The 23,789-nt window shown below is 38.6% G+C and overlaps 1 protein-coding gene across 1 annotated transcript in view; it reads left to right on the top strand.

The window, feature by feature from the left end:
- Window positions 1-23,789, top strand: part of TPRG1 (tumor protein p63 regulated 1) — a 136,160-nt gene that overhangs the window by 7,842 nt on the left and 104,529 nt on the right. Inside the window, exon 2 of the mRNA XM_004603015.2 lies at window positions 4,053-4,144. Within this exon, the coding sequence (XP_004603072.1) occupies window positions 4,053-4,144 (92 nt within the window). The remainder of the gene's footprint in view (window positions 1-4,052; window positions 4,145-23,789) is intronic.

Raw genomic sequence — 23,789 nt, 5'->3', positions numbered from 1 at the left:
CAGTATATTTGTTTTGACTGAAGATATTTAATTCTGGACTATTTAGTACATTTGTCCAATTTTCTATGTAGTGATTTATAAGTATAGATTTTCTCCAGTGATTTTATTTTCAAATTTAGAATTAGAAACAAATGTGTAGTATCTTGCTAAGACTCATTCTATCACTTGATGAACATGTAGTATTTCATCATTATTTTCTGTTAGTTTAGATTTAAAAGGATACAGAGCTCTCACTGTCCCATCGAAGTAATAATTTGATCCCCAAATCATAGTACCACACTTCCCTTTCATTTAATGATGACAATAAAACTGACAATAAAATATTTTATTGGTGAACATTACCAAAAGTTCTTGTCATCGCCCCACAGCTCTGTCACCATAAATCTTACCCGTGTAACAAATGAGTTCATCAGCAAACAGAATGAGAAGATGACAACATGAGTCTCACAGCAAGCAGAAAGGCAAGATTTAAGACTTACTGTCCTGGGCAACAATTGTTCATGCAAGTTCTGAATAGTATCAGTGTGTTTACACAAATTCTTTCATTTATAGTACTAGATAGCCCAAATTAATTTATTATAACAGAATTTTAATTGCAGTGGAAAGAATAAAATACTTTATTATAGCATAATGCATAATTGTTCCATAGGGCATGATCAATGTTTCACTTGAAAGTAAAATTTCACAGTCAGGACACTTGCAAAACTCCAGAGACTTCAAGAATCTTCAGTAAAGAACACACTTTGTTTTAAATATCTTACTTTTTTAGAAGGTAAAAAGTAACTTTTACCTTGTGCCTCACTTTATTATCTAATTATCTATAGTAATCCAACAAGTTTCTTCCTTAGAAACAATAATTAATAAATTCTATAGGTATTTTCACAGTTTCTTTAGACATATGAAACAAACACAAATGTTTTTCTTACTCTTTATACTCCATTTTTATATACAAGCCTGCATATTCACCTTCTCTTCTGAATAAAAATTTTCTTTACTTAAAAATAATATAAAATATACATATTTTAAATGTTTCCATGTCAGTACTAGTTTTCTCATTTTAAAAATACCTTATTCATATTCGTTTATATGAATATACTCAAAATATTAACAAATTTTCTATTGATAGATTTTGAGGCTGTTCCAATTTTTTGCTAACCACAAATAGAGCTGTGAGGACTATACATATGCCATTTTGCGCACATTTAAGAATGTCTGTAGTATGACCACAGAGGTAGAATTTTAGATCATAGTTTAGATGGCTTTGATAGATTTTGCTCTTGCTTTCCAAAGTAAGGTTAAAAAAAATTACAGTATTATATTCATCTTCACATATTGCTGGCAAACTGCCTGGCATAAAAGAGTGTAACAAAATGGCTATTTTAGGATTACTTTATTATTCTTCAACTTCACTTGCAATTTTTTTTCTTCTAAAATTAATAGTTTCACTACCAAGTTGTATTAGCTAAGGCAGGAATTACGTGAGTATAGGGAGAGTGATAGGAAAAATACTTCTGGCAATAAAATATCATTACAAAATTCTTTGGTGAGCTGCACCCTGAGAATCTGAAGTTGTGTGGAGAGAGAATCACCATGTGATAATAGGGACTTTCCCTTCAGGGCAGTACATTTCTGCTGGCAAGAACCCTGAATCCAAAGGTGAAGCTTCCTTTCCTTTGTCAGTGGGAACTCAAGGTCTATTTGATTAGTATTCTGGAATTTACAAATTCCATGATGTACAGGCTTTAGCAGCCAGGACTGGTTATGTCAGCTAATAAAAAAATTGCCCTTTTGTTAGCATCAAACAATGACGAAAGAGTTATGAATCCTTCATTCCACTGGCTGACGGATCAATTCAATAGGAAACTTGTTAAAAAGATAGACTCAGAGTATCTTGGTAGAAAAGCTCTGAACATATTTCTGTAAGATTTCTATGAGGTTTTAATCATCAACTTGGCTCAGGAAACTTTGGTGCAGTCTTCTTAGTTTTTTCATATGTAAAGAAATGCAAACAAATAAATGACAAATAATTGGCTATAGGTTATAGATTTACACGTGTTAGATCTTATATATGAACCTGAGTCACACAACTCTGTTCAGGAATTATCCTGTAATTTTGGGGTGATGGGGACATGGGTCATTGGGTGGAGTGAATTAGGAGGTTTAAGGGCAAGGAGATAAATCTGACTCCATTTAACCTCACTCCATCTAAGTGGATTTTATTCTTTTCGTGTTTGACATATATGGATTTTCATATAATATATTTCTTTGTACTTTGTGGTCAAACTGTTTTAAAGGCTTTAGCATAAAATGAGGAAATAGGTAAACCAAAATCCTGTCACCACCTCACCTGGAGGAAAAGGTCCTTGAAGATAGAGTTCCTGTTTTGCATTTGTGATAGAAGGAACTCAGGCATGCAGGATTAGCTATGTTGATATTCAGAGGTATGCTGTTTGGCACTAAAATCTTATTATAAAAATGTGGTGGCAGAATTGGACAATTATTTGTCAGTGGTCCAGAGTTTGAGAATAAGAACATCAATTGCATCTTGGGACTGGGAATGAAGGTTCTGAATTTTCTGGTTTATTTCTGTCACCTCTTAGCTAAGTGAACTTGGCAACTTGATTTCCCACAAAGCTGCAGCATGACCCCTGTGAAATTAAATAAATGTCTTATTCTGGATAAGCCTTAGATTATAGTGATTCTCAAACCTGGCTACACATTGGATTGATCTGGGACTTAAAAAAAAAAAAAACTCTCGATGAGCTGATATGTGGGTTTCAGCCACGGAGTTTGTGATATAATTGTTGTGATGTGCAGTTTGCGGATTAAGATTTTTAAAAGCCCCTCTGGTGATTCTGATGTGTGGTCAAAGTTGAGGCTAATTATCGAGGCATAATTGCTCTTTCAGCAGAATATCTTACTAAGAAGATCATCTAAGAACTTGCTAGAGTGAATATGCTTTGGTCCACCCCAGATTTATGAAACAGAAATTCTTGTATTTGGGCTCAGAACTCTGTGGGATTTTCTGTTTGTCTGTATTTGGGGGCAAACTGTAGGCATATTCAGCAGGAGATGGGCAGCAATTACTCCTAACTCTGCTCAGGGGTGGCACCAAGTGGTGCTTGGGGGATGGAAGTGGCGTCATGAAGTGCCAGGGATCAAACCTGGGCATACTCCACACAGAGCTAGCCCATTGTGCTAGCTCTCTAGCCCCAGAAATCTATGTGTGCAAAACATCCAGCGATTCTGATATGCACTGAATTTTAATACTTAATTATCTAGAATTTACAAAGCTCAAATTTCTAATTAGGACCTATATCTAATGTTTATACTTAAGCTAGACCTATCAGGAATTTAGAGACAAACGAAGAAGGTATGGTAAAAATGAAAAAGATTCATTGCTAGTGGTGGCAACACTTTACAGTCAGAGCATTACATTGCAAGATGGTTTCTCTTTACTGTTTTATTGCCACATGCTTATTGACCAATAAAATAATCGATTTAGGAAATACATAAATTGTTAAGAACTTTTAACTTTCTGATAAAATAGTGTACAGAAAATTGGTACTTTGAAAATCCCTGTCTCCATTCCTATGAGAAAGAGTGGATAAATATTTTCCCTTTGTCTTTCTTTCAGTAGTGATGACTGGGAATTACACATGCTTATTGCTGTGCGTACACACTTGGCTGTGATGCTCATGAAATTACAGGATCACAAATGGCAGTGTCATCCCAAGATTGCTCTCACTGTTAATGCTTGCTAGCAGGTACTCCAGCACATTAAATAGAACCACTTAGTCATGTTCCTGGTCAAATTGAGTAGGATTATGAAATATGGGACTTGAGTCACATTTGACCTGTCCATGGAGAAAGAGTAAATATGAGAGTTCACAGTTAAGTTTCCTGCATACAGACCTAGGACAAACCAGTAAATATGTGAACTGTCTTCCCTAGTCAGTTTTCTATAGGAGCTCCTGGGATATACAAACTACTCAGAAGCACAGAAAAGATGCAATTCTCTCTAAACTTGGTGTTTTCTTCTTCTTGCTCAGCCAGGTGCAATAGAGACTGCCTTGGAAGATTTGAAGAGCCACATAGCTAAGACTTTTGGAGAGAACATTCAAGGCTTCTGGCTATTGACCGAGTGAGTAGTTATGACTAAGTAAAAGGTAGAGGAATTTTAACATTTTTCTTGACCCACCGCCGGAGCTGAGAAGGAGATGGACTTAGGAGAGAATTTTTTTGGGTTGCTACATAAGGCATTTGGTTGGCATATTTAGTTATAGAGTGAAGTTCATGGAGCCCATAATGATCTCTCCAGGTGGGGCTTCCTGCCGCTGTTCTGTGAACTATTTGCTTGACTGAATCATAGCTATAACTACTACTGTGATCACTGCTCTCAAGGACTATTGCCTCGGTTTGCAAACTTATTATTCTGGCTTCAAGGCTCCTTTTACAAATTTTCTTCCTCCCAAAACATCAGTTTATTAAGCATACAGTGAAGTTTATTTTCATACAGTGAAAATAAGTTTAGAAAACAGGAGGTATAAAATCAACATATACAATTGAGTTTTATCTCTTTATCAGCAAAACCAGAGAAATCATGCTATCTAGGAGGGATAGGCCACCTTTCCCATTAGAATCCACCCCACATCTAATGTTTAAGTCCTTACCATTTTGGCAAGTGACTCTATTCAAACAAAAGACTTCTCAGCTGTAAGAGCTTTCATTGCAAATGCCCCCATGAGGATAGTTAACTTCATATCCTGTCCAAAGACTGGTATCTGTGTGACCTTTATTTTACTTACTGAGAAACTACTAGAAATGGCATGGCCTTGACAATCATAGGTAAACTTTTTATAGAAAAAAGGAAAATTTGACCTCTTTTATGTTATAGAACCTTAATATTAAATGGATAATATAGCAAAAACCTCATTTTGAGTTTAATCATCAAATTTTCTGGTTTGGTAATCGGATCACCAAAGATTCCAGTACAAAGACTCAGTAATTCCTATTTTTTTGAATGAAAACTTATTTAATCTTTCACTCTTGGGCAGCACATTCTTTTTACTAAATTTTACTACCTTTCTGGAAATAAACACTTTTATATTTAGTCATGGGCCAGCTGTACACATCTCTTAATCATTGGACTGTATAGAGCTAGATCATATGAGTCAGTGACTGACAATTAAATCATAATATTGTTACAAATGCGTTTCAGGAAATAAGTAAAAATGCATATGTGGGTGATATAATGAAGTACAGTAATAGAATAGCAAATGTTCCAAAGCAACAGAATCCTTGAATTGATATGCAGAAATAACTTTACCATGATGCAAAGACAGACTTTATGGGGAAAGGAAGCCCTGAGAATAGTGGAGGGATAGAGATACGCTGGTGGAGGTGTGGTCTTGGAATGTTGTATGTTGAAATCATACTGTAGCACTGTAGCACTGTCAGCCCGTTGTTCATCTATTTGCTCGAGCGGGAACCAGTAACATCTCCATTGTGAGATTTGTTGTTACTGGTTTTGGCATATTGAATACGCCATGGGTAGTTTGCCGGATTCTGCCATGTGGGTGGGATACTCTGGGTAACTCGCTGGGCTGTCTGAGAGGGATGGAGAAATCGAACCCAGGTCAGTCACGTGCAAGGCAAACACCCTATCCCCTGTGCTATTGCTCCAGTCCTATCAAAAGTAAAACATGGTGAGTAAAATAATTTTTAAAATACATTTTGGGAAATCAGCCTAAAAGTTTCTAGGTTTTTGTTTCTTCATCTATAAATGGAGATCATATGACCTGAATAATTACCAAGACAACTAAGAAAGATGAGCTAAAATCCTTGGCAAAGTTCCCAGTACACAGTAGATTTTTCAATATACCTTAGTGTCCCTCCTGTACTCACAAATGATACCGTTAGTTAAAAGATGACCTTGTTTTGTTTTATAATTTCTGAATTATTTTTATCCTGCCTGTCTTGCTCTATAGTCTCTGGTTTTCTACTAGTGAAATGGAAAAATCCATATTTCAGACTTTTCACTGTTTTACTTTTACCAGACCACATTTTATTCCCTATAGGTAAATTTTATTTACCCATATAAAAACTTGCCTGTGGATATAGAATGTTGTTTTGATTAGGTTCCATGAAGAACAGGGAGGTAAGGGGAGATTGCTCATTCTAGATTCTCTGAGAGCCTAGAGATTTCAGTCACAAGATACTCATACCTAATTTTTTCAACAGATTCACTCTCACATCTTGAGACTGTAGTGATTAGCCATGATTATGGCGGTGATTTTAGAGCCAGTATTTTTTTAGTAGTTTAGATTGAAATTGTTCAGTTATATTTGTATATAAATTTGATAGGGATAAAAAAATTCAGTAATTAGATAACAGTTGCCCAAAAATAAATCAGATTGTGTGATCTCCTTTGGCTTGTACTAGGCTTGATTTAACCTCAATGAGGATGATTTGTAACAATAGCAGTTTTCACATAAACAGAAATAGCTATGCTCCTAAGACCCAGGGTCTTTAAAAAAATTAATTGAATCACTGTGAGATACAGTTGCAAAGCTTTCATGTTTGAGTTTCAGTCATACAATGATCAAACACCTATCCCTCCACCAGTACACATTTCTACCACCAATGTTCCCGGTATCCACCCCATCCTAATCCTCCCCCTGCTCTATGGGTGACAATTTCTCCAATACTGTCTCTCTATTTTTTGGCATTATGGTTTGCAATACATATACTGAGAGGCTATCACGTTTGGTCCTTAATCTACTTTCAGCACACATTTCCAATCTGAATGATCTCTCCAACCATCATTGAGTTATTGATCTCTTCTTTATTCCAGCTGCTTTCTCCCCCAACTCATGAGGCTGGCTTGCAACCATGAAGCCATATTCCTGATCCTTGTCTATAATGTCCTTGGGTATCAGTCTCATATTATGTTATTTTATATTCCTCAAATGAGTGCAGTCATTCTATATCTGTCCGTCTCTTTCAAACTCGTTTCACTCAGCATGATACTCTCCATGACCATCCACTTATAAGCAAATTTTATGACTTCATCTTTCTTAACAGCTGCATAGTATTCCATTGTGTAGATATATCAAAGTTTCTTTAACCAGTCTATTCTCGGGCACTCGGTTATTTCCCGATTCTGGCTATTGTGAACAATGCTGCAATGAACATACAGGTGCATATGTAGTTCCTACTCTGCTTTTTTGCACCCTTGGGATATATTCCCAGAAGTGGCATTGCTGGGTCATATGGAAGCTTAATTTCTAGTTTTTTAAGGAATATTATTATTTTCCTAAAAGACTGGGCCAGTCGGCATTCTCACCAACAATGAAAGAGGATCTTTCTCCCCAATCCACTCCAGGACTGGTTGTTATTATTCTTTTTGGTGTGAGCCAGTCTCTGTGGTGTAACATGATATCTCATTGCTTTGGTTTGCATCTCCCTGATGATGTAGAATACTTTTTCATGTGCCTTTTGGCCATTTGTATTTCTTTTTTTAAGGAAGCTTCTGTCCATTTCTTCTCCCCATTTTTTGATGGGGTTGGAAGGGTTTTTTTTTTAATAATTACACTAGTAAGACCCAGGTTTTGCACTGATTTTAACATAAAATCTGAAAGAGTTAACCAGTAAGAACTATTTGGCAACTAGTTTTCTACTTCTTTTATGCTTTGTATCACACATTCATAGTAAAAACAATGAAGAAGGATGGATGATGCATGCTGTACCCATAGAATTCTAACAATCTTATGTTCTTCTTTTTTTAGAGACATTGTTCATTTGCATTTAGAGTCCATATCTCCTCTTTAACTGGCATTTGTTTGTGTGTTTTTCTATGTCTTTTTTCCATTAAATACTCTTACTCTTTCCCCTGTCTGCTTCCAAAAATTATGTGATTCTGGTAATTTCTACTCTAGAAATAATTTGCCAGTTTCTCGTTGTCTTTTAAGCGTTCAGGTTGACTTAGGCTTTTTTTTTTGTAATGAAAATAACTGACATTTATAGAGGAGATGATTCAATCCCTGGACTCAGTGAATAGGATTCCAGTACTGTGACTGTTCAAGCATAAGGTAGAAGGCTCTTGTTCAAAGGCGGGTGTATGGAAAGGTTTTAAATGACCTCACACTCAAAACTTTTGGTTAACTTGTTTGTTCTGAGATTGTGGTTGCTGCAGGGTAGGAAGGCAAAATGGTAACAGCAAAAACAAATAAATCAAAACACCTCACTCAAGTCAAACAACAATAGCAAAAGAAAACAAAAAACAAGCAAACATGAAAAGTACTGGCTTAGAATGATGAGTGCTTAAGGTTTCTCTTGCCCATTTTCTCTTTCATAATAAACAGAAAAACACCCATCTAGTTATTATGAGTTAAAAACACTGTAACTCTCCCCAGTCCCTTAAGTTTTTAAGCTTTGCATTTGTGTGTGCGCGCGAGTGTGTGTGCATGTATGTGCACGCGTGTGCATGTGTGTGTGTGCGAGAGAGAGAGAGAGAGAGAGAGAGAGAGAGAGAAAGATAGAGAGAGAAATAATCTCAGCTTCCCATCAATTTAAACTCCTTTTATTTCTTTATATAGGGTGACTCTCTCCTTCCTCAACTGTTATTCATTCAACAGTTAAAAAAGCATCAGCGGGTCAGGAGAGATACCTGGGTTTGATCCCTGGCACCGTATAAGGTCTCTGGAGCTCCACCAAGAGTAATTCCTGAGTGTGTAGCCAGGAATAAACCCTGAGAATCACTGTTGTGGCCCCAAACAAACAAACAAACAAGCCCCAGCTTTAAATCAACTGTTTTCAAACTGATGAGGGTAAAATACTCTTCAAATAAAACACTTTACGAAGTACCTTCCTCTTGGTAAACTTGTTTACTTCACTGTAACTCTCATGGCTTTGGGGCCAGAAAGCGTACAGGGGTTAAAGTGCTTGCATTATACACAGTTGACTTTGTCTGATCCCAGACACTGCATATGGTCCACTGATCACTGAGCACAGAAAAATTCCTGAGCACAGAGTCAGGAATAAGCTGAGCTCAACAGGGTGTGTCCCAAAAAAAAACAAAAACCAGAGCTTTGTCTTTGTGATGACCATTTTGCATATGAGAAATAGAAACTGTGGAAGAAAAAGTACCAAGATGTAGTGATAAATGATAGGATATGGCATATCAGAGGATTGAGATCAATCTTTAATTGATGTTGGTGAGACTCCCATGAGTAGTTTGGAATAGGAAAACAAGGTAGGAAATACTAAAAGTTTCCTGTATCTTGCTTACAGACTTTGTGTTATATATATATGAATTTAGACTCTATCTCCGCAGTAATGATAAGGCATTTTGAATGAGAAAGGGTGACTTTATATTTTATGAGGATCACACAATCTCCATTATCTCTTTTCCAAACCCTTGGGACCAGATGTGAATTGGATTGAGACAGGTTTTGATTTTAGAAAGTTAAAAGAATGTGTATGCACTTTATTTTATGTTCCTGGTGGAAGTCCAGGTCAGCCTACCATATCCAAATATATTAATAGTTTTGTAGGTAAAAGTTATATAAAAATAATAGAAAGGTCCCTGTGCTAGTTGTTCCCAAAAGTGAATGTATACTATGCTGCCATATCACAGCTTTATGAATACAGATTTGGAGGTGAGGGTTGGTGACCAGGACATGTTTGAAATGTGGAAGATCTATAAATTGATGGGAGCCTGGGTGATATGTGAGATACTTGTGCAGTATGAGTGAGGACTGATCTAGCAATGTGCTGGAGAAGGCTCACGTTGGCTCAGAAGGAGTGATTTGTGAGTCAATTCTCAGTTATGAAATTTTAATTACACAAATTTACACGAAAGAAATTAAATTTAAAAAAGCAATAGACTCAACCCCATTTTCTGATTAACATACTTAATTTGGCTGTTATGTATGCTCTTGGGGCTATTGATAGCAATTATATATATGCTTCTGCGTATCTCTTCCCAACTGCACGTTCAGGGATATCACTGAGGGAGCTTGGAATTGACCCTGGTGGTAGCTATTCTACAATGGAAATCAGCAAACACTAGAGATCAAAGCTTGGTTTAGTGCTTTGTTGATTGTATAAATTTAAGAAAGTATGAATACATTATCAATGCAGATGAAGCTTAAAAGTGTGTTGTGTCTATGACTATGACATTATAATAGCACAAAAAATATTGAGGAACTATCCTTCCAGCATTTTAAAACTGTTCTATATCTCAGCATAAAGTCACCGTTTTCACTGAGACATAGATGCAGTTTGGATTGGTTGCCAATGAATGGTCAATGCCGCAGAGGTGCCAAGGTAGCAGAGAATCTGTGTTCTGGACCCTGACTGGGCATCTTCAGCTCTTCTTTTGTTTGTCTGTTTTGGGGCCACACATGGTTGTACTCCGGCCTTACTCCTGGCTGTGCACTTAAGGATCACTACTAGTGGGGTTCAGGGGACCATATGAAGTAATAAGGATTGAACCTGGTTCATCTACGCACAAGGCAAGCATCCTACCCACTGTACTATGACTCTGACCATAACGTTTACTGTTCTAACACTTACACTTCTTACTTCCAGCCCAAGCTGGGAAACAAAAGCCTTTTCTCTAAATATATCCTTATAGCACTATTCAAAGGACAAAATGATATATACATATATATGTAATTTCTTTACTTGTATCATTTGTCATCACTTGTCATCTCGTTGTTCATCGATTTGTTCAAGCAGGCACCAGTAATGTCTCTATTCATCCCTGTCATGTGCTAGTGTAGCCCAATGGCTTCTGCTTTCTCCAGGAACACGAAGAGCCTCAAACTGTCCATTCAGGGTCTTGATGAGGAAGTCTTACCATCTCGTAGGTGGGCGGCCATGTGGTCTTTTGACATCCCATGGTATCCAGTTGGTAACAGCTCTAGCTCAGTGGTCGTCTCTAAATCGCATTACGTGTCCAGGCCATCTGATTTTTGACACCTTGGCAAACGAGAGAGTGTTCCTGATTCTTGATTATCGATGGAGGTCGGAACTCCGGATTCCTTTTCTCACTTGAGAGAAGCTATACTCCAAGCATAGCTTTCGGTTCCTCTTTGGAATACCCGAATAGTGTTCTCATCCTGTTTTTGTAGGGTCCAGGTCTCTGAGGTTTATTTTAGTGCAGGAAGAACAGTGGAGTCATCTAGTGGGGTACTCCTAACAATAATAGTGAGGGTTGTGCTGAAATATTGAATGTAACCAAAGTAAACAGAAAAAAAAGTGAAACTTTATTTCAGTTACAAGGCAGGGGGGATGTGCGGGGGCGGGGCGGGATGAGAGGTGCACTGTGTGGGTTTTATTTTTTTTTGGTGGTGGTGGGATATGGGCACTGGTGAAGGGATGGTTGTTTCAGCATTGTATAACTGAGACTTAAGCCTGAAAGCATTGTAATTTTCCACATGGTGATTCAATAAAATAAAATTCTTATAAAAAAAAAAAGGAACAGTGGAGTCGAAAAGATGTGCCCGGAGCTGGAGTTTCATTGTCCTCTTAACCATTTCTTCAACACTCTTGAAGGCGTTACATGCCAATCTCTTCCTTCAGTGCAGTTCAGGTGCCAGTTTGTTTGTCATATTGAGTTCTCAACCTAGGTACACATACTGCTGCATTCAGAGATGTTCGTTCCGTTGAGGGAAACTGGAACATTAGGAACTAGTCCATTTCTCACGAACATTGTCTTCATGAGACTTAGCGGCAGTCTGCCCTTTCCACACTCATGGTCGAAGTCAGCCAGCATTTGTGCAGCGTGGCTGATACTTGGTGTTATGAGAACAATGTCATCAGCGAAGCAGAGGTGGTGTAGTTGCCAGACTGTCTATCTTCACTCCTATTCCTTCCCATTCCAGTCACTGCATGATGTTCTCGAGGGTGGCACTGAAGACTTTCGGTGAGATGGTGTCGCTCTACTGAACCCCTCTTTTCATAGATGATCACTTCTTTGTAGAATGGTGAGACCCTGGTGGTGAATCCGTAATACAGCTCACGGAGGATCCTGATGTATTGATTTTCAACACCCTGTTTGGCTTGGATGATCGCTTTAGTCTCAACAGAATCAAAGGCCTTCTTTAAATCAATGAATGCTAAGCAGAGCAGCATCTTGAACTCTCGTGAAACCTCAATGAGCTTGGTCACTGTGTGGTTATGGTTGATCTTGCTGAATCCTTTTCAGAACCCGGTTTTCTCACATGGTTGTCCTCTGTCTAGTGTTCTGCCAATCTTATTCTGGATGACTTGAGTGAACAACTTGTAGACTATAGACAACAGGTAGATTGGGTGATAGTTGCTGATGTCATGGATGTCTCCCTTCTTGTACAACAGGATGGTCCTTCTGGTTTTCCACTGGGACAGAACCTTGCATACAGACAGGTAGTGTGTGAAGACCCAAGCCTGTGGCCAATCGTGCTGAATCCTTTTCAGAACCCAGCTTGCTCACATGCCCTTCTGAAAGATGTGATAGATCCATCAGAATGTCGGAGGGCAGTCATCTTGGTCTTATAGTTGGTGAAGGACAGGCAGGCGTTGCAAATACTGTTCCCGGCTTCTGCCACATCGGCCAATATTGCTGCTCTTCTCTCTTTGAGGTATTCCTTTATCGCTTCTCTGCAAAGCTTTGACTATTTTCAGTTTTAACACACGTTCGCTGGCATCTAAAGCATCCAGTGAGGTTGGATGGTGCAAGCGCAGAAGATCAAGTACGATGTCATTGGATTGACTGAGAGGAGAAGGCATCAAACACATCACACCATTTTTGACACTGGAGGAGAACTGTTCCTCAGAACATGCGACAGTAGAGTCATCGGTGTTGTTGGTATCCTTATCAACACGAACTTAGCCATGAACATTGATTCATTCGAATACCTAACAACTGGAATCAAATGCTTACATTTGAATAGATGTAGCTTGTTGCCGGCAGTTTCTATCTTTGTTGTCTACGCATCAACGTCCAACTACAACTAGGAAGAAATTGAGAAGTTCTACATGGAGCTGGAGAAGGGGAATGAGGCCCATAGTTGTTACTAGTTTTGGCATATCGAACATGCCACAGGTATCTTGCAAGGCTCTGCAGTGCTGGCGGGATACTCTCCGTAGCTTGCCGGGCTCTCCAAGAGGGCTGGAGGCTTTTGGAGCGGCCTCCATCGCCTTTATAGATGTTCTGATGGTACACACCATATTTGAATCCCATCAAATATTGTGTGGTAATGATGGAAAATGGGTAGGAAGTGTTTATAATGTTTATGATCCAGAAAAGTGTTTATGATCTGGAAAAGTGGCCTGGAGAGTGGCGGCAGTTAGGTAGAGAAGATCGGCTGATGAGGAATTTTTAATATTTATATTAGCACAGAGGTTAGGGCATTTGCCTTGCATGTGACTGACTTGGGTTTGATTCCATCGTCCCTCATGGAGAGCCCAGCAAGCTACGGAGAGTATTCCACCTGCACGGCAGAGCCTGGCAAGCTACCCATGGCATATTTGATATACCAAAAACAGTAACAAGTCTCACAATGGAGAGTTTACTGGTGCCCTCTCTAGCAAGTCGATGAAGAATGGGATGACAGTGATATTAAAATAATAATATAATTAAATACTATAATATTTCTTATATTTTCTTATTTTTATATTTTTCATATTTCTTATATATATATAAGAATTACTAAGGGAATTTGTTATTTATTTCAAGAGCTTTCACTGGAGAGTATGTTTTGAACTGACATTTAATAGTTTAGTAATTAATATAACTGATCTTTGTGGGTTTTTCTGTTGAGTCACCTATGAGGAAGTAACCCAGGGTCATCTAGGGATTTGCCTTGGGAAACTAATGGAGCAAGTGTGCTATCACCCAGGATTAAGAAGGACATGATCACTGCTTTACAAAGAAGCCACTGCATGCCAAACGCTGTCAGGAAACTTTGTGCACACAACCTCACTTAATCTTCCCAGCGTTCTTGTCATTTAAATTTTAGAGAACAGGGGGCTGGAGAGATAGCACAGCGGGTACGGCGTTTGCCTTGCACGCGGCTGACCCGGGTTCAAATCCCAGCATCCCATATGGTCCCCTGAGCACGGCCAGGGGTAATTCCTGAGTGCAGAGCCAGGAGTAACCCCTGTGCATCGCCAGGTGTCACCCAAAAAATCAAAAATAAATAAATAAATTTTAGAGAACATATAAATATCTATATCTATCTATCTATCTATCTATCTATATGTGTGTGTGTGTATTTACACACATATATACATGTTTTGGGGAAAAATGTTGTGTTGGTGGTATCCTTAGAGAATTCTCATGGAACTTTTGGTTTTTGTTTTACTTTTTGATGCTAGAGATCAAACTCAGAGCCATATAACTACAGGGCATATATTCTACCACAGAGCCACATCTCTGGCCCTGGATTTGTTGTATTTACAGAGTCCAGATGCTACCTTAATCCAGAAACTAGGTTAATGGTATTTTTTTAAGGAATAATAATTTTTTTTTTTTTTGCTTTTTGGGTCACACCCAGCAATGCTCAGGGGTTACTCCTGGCTTTGCACTCAGGAATTACTCCTGGTGGTGCTTGGGGGACCATATGGGATGCCGGGAATCGAACTTGGGTCGGCTGCATGCAAGGCAAATGCCCGACCTGCTGTGCTATTGCTCCGGCCCAAGGAACAATAATTTTTGACATGTTCTTTTTCCGCTTATAACCTCTATCTTCTATAGTGCCTAAGGGCATGAAAAAGTAAGTCAGTTAAATTACTTTTCAAAGGATTTTCCCTCAATTTTTTAGATGAGCTTCTTTTTGACAATATAAATTTATACCTAGATATGTATTAGTCGGTAAAATAAGAAAAAACATGATCTAAAGGCATTTAGGGGGGCTGGAGTGATAGCACAGCGGGTAGGGCATTTGCCTTGCACTCGGCCAACCCAGGTTCGAATCCCAGCATCCCATATGGTCTCCCGAGCACTACCAGGAGTAATTCCTGAGTGCATGAGCCAGGAGTGACCCCTGTGCATCGCCGGGTGTGACCCAAAAAGCAAAAATAAATAAATAAATAAATAAATAAATAAAGGCATTTAGGGGGAGAACATGAGGTGGATGGACAAGAGACCAAAAGGAGAAGCAGAGGTATGCGAAGATCAACGCCACTTAGATCCATCTAGGGTAAACCATTAAGAGCATCAGAATCTTAATGTAATAGAACAGGCATAGGAAACACCTATAAAATCACTTGATTTAACTTAAGTTATGAATAAATATCATCTGCTAATATACTGGAGCAATAGCATAGCAGGTAGGGTGTTTGCCTTGCAGCTGGCCAACCCGGGTTCGATTCCTCTGTCCCTCTCGGAGAGCCCGGCAAGCTACCGAGAGTATCCTGCCCGGAGGGCAGAGCCTGGCAATCTACCCGTGGCGTATTTGATATGCCCCAAACAGTAACAAGTCTCACAATGGAGAGGTTACTGGTGCCTGCTCTAGCAAATCTATGAACAACGGGATGACAGTGCTATAGTGCTAGAATAAAATTATCTACAGAGACACCCCATCTAGGATCCAGGCCTGCAGTCCAGCCCTCCCTGGAGTTTTACGTGCTTCTACAGCTATCAACACAGCATAGCTTTTATCTCAACTTGTCCTGCTCCACTCATGTCTCATTTGGCCCTTCTTGGAAAAGACTTCTTTAAGCAATCATGTGTACTTTTAAGGCAATCCATTAAGCCAGTACCAAGGAGAACATCTTGATATGACACAAAGTCTCAGAAAGTGTGATATGGTAGAAGTAGTGGATCTTCAGCAGAAAACACTCTATATGCTTTTTGCATATTGAGGAGTTTGCAAAGGTGGGGGAGAATGGGGTTTCCCTTCACACAGTAAATTTGAAGGGGTGCTTGTTAGGTGGAGTTGGAGGGGGGTGGGGAAGCTGTTGTTCTAGTCCTTATTCCTAAGAGAGGCTTGCAGCTTGCCCTAGCAATTGGAATCAAGTAAATAACTCTTCTGCATTGTAAAAAATACTTAACAAAATCTTTCATTGCCTACTTCTCCCTCAACCTACTCAGGTGCCTACCCTAGAGCTTTGGTAGCATAAACACACAAAATCCTATTAACTTCCTACTTCAAATACATATACAACAGAATGAAGTAGAGGAGATAGCCTGGTGTCATAGAGAGACAGAGAGCACTGAATTGGGAATTAGAAAACTCGAGTTTGAAATCTAGATCTATTGCTTTCTCTTACTGTAGCTAGGAAAACTTTTGTAGGTGTCTGTTTTTTCTTTAATAAATTTGTTTTGATATGCTTTGTAGTTCATAGAGATTTACTATTCTTAAAAGACACATTGCCATGAAATTGAACTTCTATGTTGATTGTTGATAAAAATAATTCCAATACATTATTTCTTCAAAGATAATTATATTAGCAGATAATATTTATTCAGAACTTAAGTTAAATCAAGTGTTTTTACAAGTGCTGCCTATGCCTGTTCTATTATATTAATCAAATACTTAAGATTTTGAGGATCTTTTCTAAGTGGATTTTTTTTGGCTTTTCCCTTGTTTTATTTCTATTATATAATTATTGAAAAATTTTTGCTCCTATCATTCATTTATTTTGGGGCAATTATTTTTCATACAGTCGAGGGCTCCACATAAGCATATACTTCAGTGTTAATACATGTAAAAGTTTATAGCTAGAATTTTCATATCTATCTTTATAGCTATATGCAAATCAAGCATTGAGTAAGGGGATCTAGCAGAATGAGACTCAATGTTCATAAAACTAAAAGACATTCCCATTTATTTTTGATAAAAATAAGTAATATTTTTATTTTAATATTAATTTAAGCTTTTAAAATTTCTCTTTTGTTTGTTTTTTTGCTTTTTGGGTCACACCTGGCAATGCACAGGAGTTACTCCTGGCTTTGCACTCAGGAATTACTCCTGGTGATGCTCAGGGGATTATATGGAATTCTGGGAATCGAACATGGATCAGCTATGTGCAAGGGAAATGCCCGACCCACTGTACTATCACTCCAACCCTTCTCTTCTTATTCAATATTCATAGCACCTTTGAGGTAGAAATATAACATGAGACGAGGCAACTCAGGGGGGGCAGATTGAGTTCCTTTCCCCTCCCCAGCAGAACCCCGGTAGCCAAAAACCTCCAGACACAACTGCAAAGCCAGACTCAAGGTTGCTCTCCACAGGCTCAGACGAGCCCAACCTACAGGGGAAGACGCAGAAAAACTCAGGTATTGGGGGACTGGTTACTGAGATCTCCAAGCTTGCTTTGAACAGGACCGGGCCTCCTCCCCACCAGCTCCCCAGTTTTCCAGTAGCTTGACAGCCACACCCATAAACTGTTTCCAGCTCCATATAATCTCATCAATAGTCAAGATCCATAAACTGAAATAAAGCTCTTGGAAGAGAGTGACACAGAACTTCCTGAACACATGACCACTAATGCAGCCCTGCAACCTCTTATAGTCTAGTCCACTGATGAACCAAAAGTAGCACACATTTTTGGGGGTGTAACATATGTTTGTAATCTCTTGTGCAAGGGCTTAAATGGCTCCAGGATGAAATATGACAATCTTCACACACTTTCCTCTTATGGTAGTGGGAAGGTGCACATTGGTGGGATTGGTGTTTGAATATTATCTGTAACGAATTATTATGAACAACTTTATAAAAATAAAATATCACTGTCACTGTTATCACTGTCATATCGTTGTTCATTGATTTATTCGAGTGGGCACCAGTAACATCTCTATTCCTCCCAGCCCTGATATTTTAACAGTCTCTCCTTACTTGTTTTTCCCAACCATTGGAGGCTTTTTAAGGGTCAGGGGAATAAGAACTATCATTACTGTTTTTGGTATATCGAATGCTCCGTGGGTAGCTTGTCAGGCTCCTCACGTGTCGGAGGGATACTCTCGCTACCTGGCTGGGCTCTCCAAGAGGTATATGTGTAAATATATATGTATATATATATATATATATATATATATAACTCTCTATGATTTTTTTGCCTACTGTCTGAACTCCATCAAATATGCCGTGAATTTACCATGGAGGAAATCAAGACACCTACATGCAGCGCATCTCAAAGACAGTGGAGATTGGTCTCTGAGGCATTAAACTGCCTTGACCTTTTTGCTAAGTGCATTACGTTGCTCTTACACTGAGATTTCAGGTTTGCCCCTTAGGAAGTAGAAATGTCTTGTATCTCATTCTGATTTATAAAGATTCATTCAGGGGGAAAAAGTTGCTCTAAACATTTCAAAATATATTTTGATATGAGGAAAGTCATCTTCAGAGAGAAATGAATATTGAGACACAAGGAACTGGTGACAGTGTCCCAGTGCAGAGGATGGCTACAATATACTCAGCCATAATGTAGTATGGGGAGAGATTGTCTTTATACTTGCTACCACACTTGCCGTTCAAACAGACCCATGGGAGAACACAAAGAGGAATATTGACTTTATTTTATGGATGAAGAACCTCTGAGATTGAATGACCTATCGAAGGGCAGCTACTTATTTGAGGTCACAGAAGGGCTTAACTGCAAAGGACCTTTCTCTTGGGCAGCTGTCTTCTCATTGCACTTCCATGGCTGTCTTTTGTGATTTTTTTCATCTCCTGACACAGTGATAACTGTAGTTTAAATTGGTTAAATGATCTTTGTGCCTGTGTAGGTTTCTTTGTTGATTGTCTATTGTTTTCAAGGAGGAAGGTCAGAAATTCATTGGGCATGTTCAGAGACCTTTCCCTCTTTTCCTCTCCTTTCTTGTGCTGTTCATTTAACTTCACTTAGACTCTTTCTAAAATCAACTAAAAAGTCAGTTACCTGTGAACAGATTATCAGTGCCCTTGATCGGCTAAGGCTAATCATACATTTATGTTGTCACGATTGATTATCTTCTAGGGAATGCTGAAGTATGTTATAGTGCATATTTAATAAACAAGATTTCAATTAATTAAAAATGAGAGGACCAAGAGACTGGAAACAAAAGATTTCGAATCCAAATTCACATTTTAAACTACATCTCCTGCCTAACCCCATTAATTTTTGTATGGTTTCACCTATCTGAACATGTGGTCTTGGCATTAGCAATCCTGACCTTCAGGACACATCAAAAACACATTTAACCAGAACCATATTTTCACAAGGATTCTGAGTCTATGTATGTTAATGTTAAACAATTGAGAGAACACATGAACTCAAAATTAAATAGCCTTCTCTTGGAGAAATATAACGTCATGGAGGATAATTCTCAGACATAGGAAGAAAACATTGTGGGAATCCCATTTGTAGTACTATGAAGCTAGTCCCGTTTTCGGCAGTACTGGCCACAATTGGAGTCATAGAGTTGAGTGTTTTCCTTAGATAATGAGCTGTACTTGTGTTTATACGAGCCTTTGCTGCTCAGAGAAAACAGGATTTTAGCCTTCTACTTAGAGACCTACAAAGATCTCTTTCCCTACAGCAGCTATGGTCCTTCCCAGTCAGAGAAGAAGAAAAATTTTTACATCACCCTGTTTACCTTCAAAGAACAGCAGGCCTGGCAGTTGCAGAAAAAAAAGAGCCAGGTCATATCCCCCATGCACATCTGCATGAAAGGGCTTAGAGTCTGGAGAATGTGTCTGAGATTCTAAGTACTTGAAAATCTGAGAAGCTCTGGGCCAGATTACTCTTGTGTTCATGGCCTGAGAATTCTACATGTCATGAATTGAAATTTCCTCACCAGTATTCTTTTTAACTTATTATTATCTTTATGGTCTTTTATAAATTCTGTTGAAATGAACTGTTTCCTATCCCCCCAAATTCCCAACACAATGATTCTACTCATCCATTTGGCTATTTTTGTTGACTTTTGTTCTCTCTGTTCATCAGAACTCTTCCTATCTTTCAGGGGTTCTGTAGTGCTTGATGTCCTTCCATATTAATTTCGAATAATGTCTCCCTTCTTTAGGTTACTTTTAGACAATAAAGCATAACCCCCTGTGCACATTGTGAGAAAATATTATTTGAGGGAGCATCTGATTCTGATTCACTTTTGACCAAGAACTTCTATCTCCCATTGTTAAATGTAGTATCTGGCACATAGTAGGGGCTCAGAATCTATCATGAACTTGACTTGGATGTTACTGTGATTCTGCTGCTTGAAGCCCTTCAGGAACACTAGCAAGTTCCATTCATAGAGTCTTGCTTCCACTTCTCTGGGCTCCAAGCAGCTCAAAGCCCAATGAGACCTGCCTCCGACCTTGAATGAAAGCGCTGGGGCTGAAAAGAGCCTCAAATCTATCAAGATGTTAATGACCTGTGGCAGGACTCTGGCAGCAAGAAAAGCACCTCTGTTGCCAGAATCCATTTATACTGGGTGGGTGTTTTCGACAACCACTTAATTAAACACATTGCTTTTCCCTATAAATTCCCCGTGGCAGTAGCCTCATCCAGATAGCTAATGGTCCCTGAGTGACCTGAATTATAGGACAGTGAGGGCATTTAGTTACTGAAGTCACAAATGTACTTGGAAGTGTTTGTTTTCCTAAGACTGTTACCAATTCGGGAGTCTTAAAAAGCCAAGGGATGAAAAAAGTCTGACGAAGCTGAAAGCCCGGATCTATCACTTAGTTAGCTATATGAGTTCAGGCATACAACTATGCCACCTCAGTCATTCTCTGGATCTCCGTTTATAAACTGGGAATTAAAGAGGGTTGTTTATTTAAGGATTAATTTCTTTATATGTCTATATAATGCTCACGATTATATTTTGTCATATGGCATGTGCCACATAAGGGTTGACTTTTATTATTATTGTTATTATTATTGTGGCTACTATTATAAAAATATCTATTGATGCATTCATTGAAATACTTTATTAATTTACCGTAACCCAGATTCCACCCTAATGGATTAAATACAGAAATAGGTTATGGAAAGACAAGGTTAGCTCTTCAAGGAACTTTCAATCTTAAGATAAATGATTGAAAAGATAAACTTCATGCCTGGGAATGAAGTCACAGGAGAGTCTACTACATACTTAAAAGTGGTCCTGCCACTTATTCTATGGAAACACAAAACTCACGGTGCAATTGTTAATTCAAAGAATTAACAGGTTAATTAATTAATATCGCTCCAGGTTAAGGAGCGATAGCAGAGCGGTTGGGCATTCATCTTTCACGTGGCCGACCCGAGTTCAGTTCCTCCGCCCCTCTCTGAGAGCCCGGCAAGCTACCGAAGAGTATCGAGCCCACGTGGCAGAGCCTGGCAAGCTACACGTGCTTATTGGATATGCCAAAAACAGTAACAATGAGTCTCTCAATGAGAGACATTACTGATGCCTGCTCGAACAAATCGATGAGCAATGGGATGACGGTGATCACAGTGATCCAGGTTAAAGAAGGAACAGTATTTTTGTTTGTTTGTTTAATGTATGCTGGAGATGATCTTTTTTGGGGAAAGAGAAGTATATATTCAGCTGACAAATTTAGATAAGGGGACCCAGAGAGTTCAGTGAAGCTGGATTATAATGACTAAAAATTAACTAGAATGATATTAAGGATCCAGGAAGTAAGGACTGTAAAATATCAGGCTATGGAGTTCAGATCATATTTTTTTTTTAGAGACAAACTACAGATTCATAGGTTCCATCTTGCTCAGTGTCTTTTAACATTTGAATTTGGATACTTTCCAATACAGTAGAGGCCCCCAGTTCCCAAGACTATTTCACTCCTCACTGCCACACTCTGGCCTGTCTTCATTCCCTTGAGGCAGCAGCACATGGGAACCAGCTCTTTGTCTCCTGTTAATCAACTGTGCATACCTTTTCCTACTACATTATCAGTGACTCACCTTGAAGTTAGTCATGGTAGAAGAAATTAAACCAAGAAAATGGAATTGAAGCATCATTACTATCATTATTATTTCATAATATATTTACCATCTATAGAATATCATTAAATTTTTGCTTCCTTCATAACTACCATGAGCCCTTCTGTCTTAAGCTACTGAAAGACACAAAATGGACCATTGGCATTTAGAAATCAATAGACTCTAGAAATAATTGCCTGACACTAAATTAACCTTGACTATTTAGTGGAGTGCCAATGTTTGTTATTATTAAAGAAAAAAATAAGAACATAATCATAATCTTGAGGTTATCAACATATTTAGGGTACTACTGGTGTTATACAAATAACTATTAAAGCTTTTTATGAATAAACATGCTGACTAATTCACAAATACTAACAGGCCTCTCTTTTCTGGGGCTTCAAAGTGTCCCTAAATTCCCTATTGAGGAAGGAAGGGTAGATGTAGAAAGTGCAATTCCTGTGAAGAGAAAGAAAACTTGGCTTACATTACTTGGTTTGGTATAAAACACTACACAGTTTAATAATGGCTGTGGCTTTTGAAATGATATGCTATATGAATTAATAAAATAGTCATTCTGGGCTAGAGAGATAGTACAGGGGCTAAGGCACATACCTTAACACAGCTAACAATAGTTTAATGCCTGCTGGTAAATATGATTTCCTAAGCACCTTCTTGAGCACGGAACCAGAAATAAGGAACAAATCCCCTGAGCATCGCTTGGTATGGACTATCTCCTCCATTCCAAAAAGGAAGACTTATGTGCACAGAAAATTACCAGGAAGAGAAAAAATTGGTCATGACATGAGGGAGAGTCCAGCAAGAAAATAAAGAAATTCAAATAAGAGAGAACCAGAGAGAAAGGCAGAGAGAGAAAGACAGACAGACAGAGACAGAGGCAAAGAGAGTCAGAAAGAAAAGAAAAATGTCTGCCCTAGAGTCAGGCTTTGGGACGGGGTTTGGCTGGAGGAAACTGAGGACGTTAGTGGTGGGAAATTTACACAGGTGAAGGGACGAGTGTTGGAACACTGACGATTGAAACTCAATCATGAACACCATTATCACTGTGTAACTCACGATGATTCAATTAAAAATTTTAAATAATTTTTTAAAATTTTATTTTTATAGTTATTTACAATATATTATCTACCTGCTGTTTGTATTGAGCTCTGAACTTTGATAGAATTAGAATTGTCTCCAAAAGTAGGGAACAATCAGGGGCAATTTTTTTTCTGGTAGCATATTGTAAATAAAAGTGCCCTGAATATTTGGTCTTATTAGTTAGTGTCACTGTGTGTGTGTGTGTGTGTGTGTATGTGTGAGAGAGAGGGGGGGTGGTCAAGGGGTATTGGGTGGGATTTGAAGGATGGAGGATTATTATAAAATTTGTTCATAATAATATTACTATGTAGCACAGCAGGTAGGGCATTTGCCTTGCATGCAACTGACCCAGCTTCGATTCCTCCGTCCCTCTCAGAGAGCCCTGCAAGCTACTGAGAGTATCCCACCCACACGGCAGACTGGCAAGCTACCCATGGCATATTCAATATGCCAAAACCAGTAACACATCTCACAATGGAGACATTATTGGTGCCTGCTCGAGCAAATCAATGAACAATGGGATGACAGTGCTACGTGCTACAATATTTGATTACATTTAATAAAACACCAGTCCCACCACCATTACACCTTCCTACCATCATATTTTGGATGTTTCCATTTTGAACCCCATACTCTGCCTCCAAAGCAGAACTGAAATTAATTATTTTGTATTGCTCGTTATGAATTATTTGCTAAAAATGATCCAAAAAATGTTTCTTAGAGGAAAGTGTGTGAAGACTGTTGTATTTTACCCAGGAGCCTAATTATGCCCTTTCTTAAGAGAT

Source organism: Sorex araneus, chromosome 2 (assembly GCF_027595985.1).
Source record: "Sorex araneus isolate mSorAra2 chromosome 2, mSorAra2.pri, whole genome shotgun sequence".
Lineage (NCBI taxonomy): Eukaryota > Metazoa > Chordata > Mammalia > Eulipotyphla > Soricidae > Sorex > Sorex araneus.
The sequence above is the reverse complement of the archived record's forward strand: the minus strand, read 5'-3'. Positions and strand labels throughout refer to the sequence as shown.